Source organism: Amaranthus tricolor, chromosome 5 (assembly GCF_026212465.1).
Source record: "Amaranthus tricolor cultivar Red isolate AtriRed21 chromosome 5, ASM2621246v1, whole genome shotgun sequence".
Taxonomy (NCBI): domain Eukaryota; kingdom Viridiplantae; phylum Streptophyta; class Magnoliopsida; order Caryophyllales; family Amaranthaceae; genus Amaranthus; species Amaranthus tricolor.
The window spans coordinates 26,202,752-26,206,637 of record NC_080051.1 but is presented as its reverse complement, the minus strand read 5'-3'; the positions used below and the strand labels follow the sequence as shown (position 1 = coordinate 26,206,637).

At 30.4% G+C, this 3,886-nt stretch overlaps 1 protein-coding gene across 1 annotated transcript; it reads left to right on the top strand.

The window, feature by feature from the left end:
* The first annotated feature begins 377 nt into the window (after nt 1-377).
* LOC130813714 (probable indole-3-pyruvate monooxygenase YUCCA5) lies at nt 378-2,528 on the top strand. The gene is made up of 3 exons (XM_057679560.1): nt 378-1,157; nt 1,250-1,621; nt 1,863-2,528. The coding sequence occupies exons 1-3, from the start codon at nt 489-491 to the stop codon at nt 2,085-2,087; spliced, it is 1,266 nt and encodes a 421-aa protein (XP_057535543.1). The 5' UTR covers nt 378-488; the 3' UTR covers nt 2,088-2,528.
* Nucleotides 2,529-3,886: the final 1,358 nt, after the last annotated feature.

Here is a 3,886-nt window from a genome sequence, read left to right as displayed (position 1 = left end):
GAACATTAGAAAACGAAAAGAGTAATATTTTTCTAATATTACAACTAATTTTAAAAAAAAAAAAAAACATAGAATCCCACACTCTCGCCACGCCCTAGCTACAAATTACAATAACCCCTACCTACACTTAGATAGAGAATGTATTAAAAGTCGTCACTTTCACTTAGAAGTCCCCCCTTTGAAATTCCTTTATTTTAATAGAAAAACAAAAACAAAAAGAAATAATTAATTTAAGTCTTTGTTTAAATAAAAATAATACTTTTAAGTCAGAAGAGAATAAAATAATGATTGAATAAGAAATGTAACCAAAAATTCATGATGACACATTACAATACTCACTCATTCTTTCATTCCCTATATAAACCTCTTTCCTACCCACCTTATTCCAACAACATCATCAAACAAACAATACCAACAAATTTGTACTACTTCCTCCTACTAAACACTCAAAAATACACATAAACTTTAACCTAAATTTACCCATAAAAATGGAAAATCTTATGTTCAATTTTAATGGAGATGATTTTTTATCGTGTCGATGCGTATGGGTTAACGGTCCTGTAATCGTTGGAGCCGGGCCTTCGGGCCTAGCCGTAGGAGCATGTCTTAGAGAACAAGGAGTGCCCTTTGTAGTCCTAGAAAGAGCCGATTGTATTGCCTCACTTTGGCAAAAACGCACCTATGATAGGCTAAAACTCCACCTTCCTAAACAATTTTGTCAATTACCCAAAATGCCCTTCCCTAAATCATTCCCCGAGTACCCTACTAGAAGGCAATTTATTGAGTATCTTGAGTCTTACGCTAACCACTTTGAAATTAACCCACATTTTAACGAGTATGTTAAATCAGCTAAGTACGATGAAAATTTAGGGCTTTGGCGAGTTAAGACTTTTGGCCAAGGCCCAACTCGACTCGAGGTCGAGTATATTTGTAGATCACTTGTTGTGGCTACCGGAGAAAACGCTGAATGTGTTGTACCCGACATTGATGGGTTAGCCCATTTTGACGGTAAAGTGATCCATTCGAGCCAGTATAAATCCGGCGAGGCTTATCAAGGTCAAAAAGTCCTCGTGGTCGGGTGTGGCAACTCGGGCATGGAAGTTTCGCTCGATCTTGCTAACCATCAAGCAAAACCTTCAATGGTCTGTCGTAGCTCGGTAAGTTATAAGTTTAAACTTTTAATTGAGTAAGTTGCTCTGATATCACTTTTTCGCATTTTTACTAAACTTGTGCACAAATTTTGTAATAGGTACATGTACTTCCTAGAGAAATAATGGGAAGATCAACATTTGAGCTAGCAATGTTACTAATGAAGTGGATTCCTCTTTGGTTGGTAGACAAAATACTACTATTATTTTCATGGTTTATACTTGGTAACATGGAAAAGTATGGAATTAAGAGGCCAAAAACGGGCCCACTTGAGCTAAAGAACAAAAAAGGAAAAACCCCTGTTTTAGACATTGGTGCCTTAGAGAAGATTCGATCTGGAGACATTAAAGTAGTGTCAGGAATCAAAAGCTTTTACTCTAATGGCGTTGAGCTCATTGATGGCACTAAAATGGAGGTTGATGCAGTTGTTTTGGCTACTGGGTATCGTAGCAATGTTCCTTCTTGGCTTCAGGTTAGATACAATTAAATTCCTCTGTTTTATTTTTTTTTTAAAGTCGTGGGTTTCAATGAACCCAAATTTTGATTATAACTTCTATAAGCGAAAACATATAATAATATAAATGGATTAATTGGATATTGGATTGTTTTCTTTTCTATTCTTGTCGGACTCCGCCTTTAGAGGGGGTTTATTGGGATGATGATAATAATGATGATTTGACTAATGGTATTTTTGGGTTATTTTTCTAAAATAGGAAGGAGATTTCTTTAACAAGAATGGATTTCCAAAGACACCATTTCCAAATGGGTGGAAAGGAAAAAATGGATTATATGCAGCTGGATTTACAAGGAGAGGGCTTGCTGGTGCTTCATCTGATGCCATGAAAATAGCACAAGATATTGCTAATCTTTGGAAACAAGAAACTATCCAAAAAAATCTCACTGCTCCTCGTCATAGAAGGTGTATTTCCACTTTCTAATTACACCCACAAAAACCCAAAAAAGAAAAAGAAAAAAAAATCAAAAAAAAACTAAAAAAGGTTTTGAATTTATTTATTTATATATTAAGTGTGTAAATAGTAAATACTATGATGAAGAAAAAGACATAGAGTAGTGAGAAAAGGTATAAGAAACGGAAGCCCTCTCCAGAAGCAAGAAGCCCAAAGTTTTAAAATCATTTTATGTATCTGTTTGAGTTGGATACTGAAAATGATATTTTATTTCATAATATTAATTTTAATGACAATTTTCACGAAATAGAGAAGTAGTGTTTTTGGGCGTTTTATGTACTTTTAGGATGATGAGGCTTTTTTTTTGGGTTTGTAATTTTTTCTTTTATTCTTTTAAGTGCCATATGTAATATCTCCTTGTGTAATCAATAACACAAATGACAAAAGGTTTTGTTTCTTCATTGTAAATTTTTTAGCATTGTTAACTAATTCTAATATTTGATCATTATTCACTTCAAAAATATTGATTATTATTTAATTATTTAAATTATTATAAGTAATTTGGAAGGAAGTATATTATTTAAGAATGAGCCTTTCAATAAAGTCTATAAGAACTAAGCAATAAGGTTAGCACCTACATAAATATCTAAAAGCAATGTCTAATTGTCAATGTTCACAAACTCCAACTCGATCTTATCCCTTTTGTGAATGATATATCCATATTTATCCGATTTTAATTAGTTTGTAAATATTTTTATTTTGATATATTTATTTTAATTTTTTTTGAGAGAATATATATTTATCACTTTGCAGATTATCAATTTTTTTGAATTTTTATCACACGTTTATTTTTATTTTTTAATTTTATTCATACAACTTTAATATTCTCTTTATCACACGCTTATTTTTATTTTTTAATTTTATTCATACAACTTTAATATTCTTATCATTTTTATAGTCTTGTGTAATTTTCTTTTGTTTTAAGTTTATAGGAACCGAGAGATTATTATTAATTAATTTATAAGCTTTTACTTGCCAGATAGAGTAACATGTATAAGTACGTTCTTTCTTTTAATTCTTATCTATATATAAGTTACATATACAAAAATGAGTATTCAGTCCACGTTAATTATAATAGTTATAATTAGTATTCTGAATTTGCCAAGTGAACAAATAAGCACTCTCTTAGGATCTCAATTTTTATGATTTTTGATTATATTGTTAATTTTATATGAGTAGTGTGCTTAGTAAAAAACTAAAACTATTTTTATTATAGTTTTTTAAAAAATAAAAAAATGATCTAACTATATTAAAGATGGATAAACAAGTCGCTTTCAATAGTTAATGTATTAACGACTAATACCATTAATGATTAAGAAAGGTTGACTTTTAGCAAACTCCTAATTACTCATAAATTAACAACATGTAAAGTTTATAAGTATAGCGGCGCAGTCTTTGGTGCATTGCACATGGTGTCCGTCCTAATAAAATTGCACTATTATTTATTTTAATACATTTTGATAAATTTATTTTATTTTTATTTTTTAAATATGTTTTCATCTCTTTCATGAGGTTAAGGGATTAGAAATTTAATTTCTAGAGCATTACTGATCAAGTTGTACGTTTGTGGTGATGAAGTTATAATTTCAAGTGTCAAATTTAATGTAGTCAAACAACATCAATATCATCAAGTACTTTTATTTAGAGCAGAATTTTAAGAATTGGATCTACGTAATATTTCTTATTCAACCTTATAGATTAGAAACGGCTAATTTAAGATACTTGTATAAGACGGGCTAAGCTAAAATTTATTTTTGCATATAAACTGA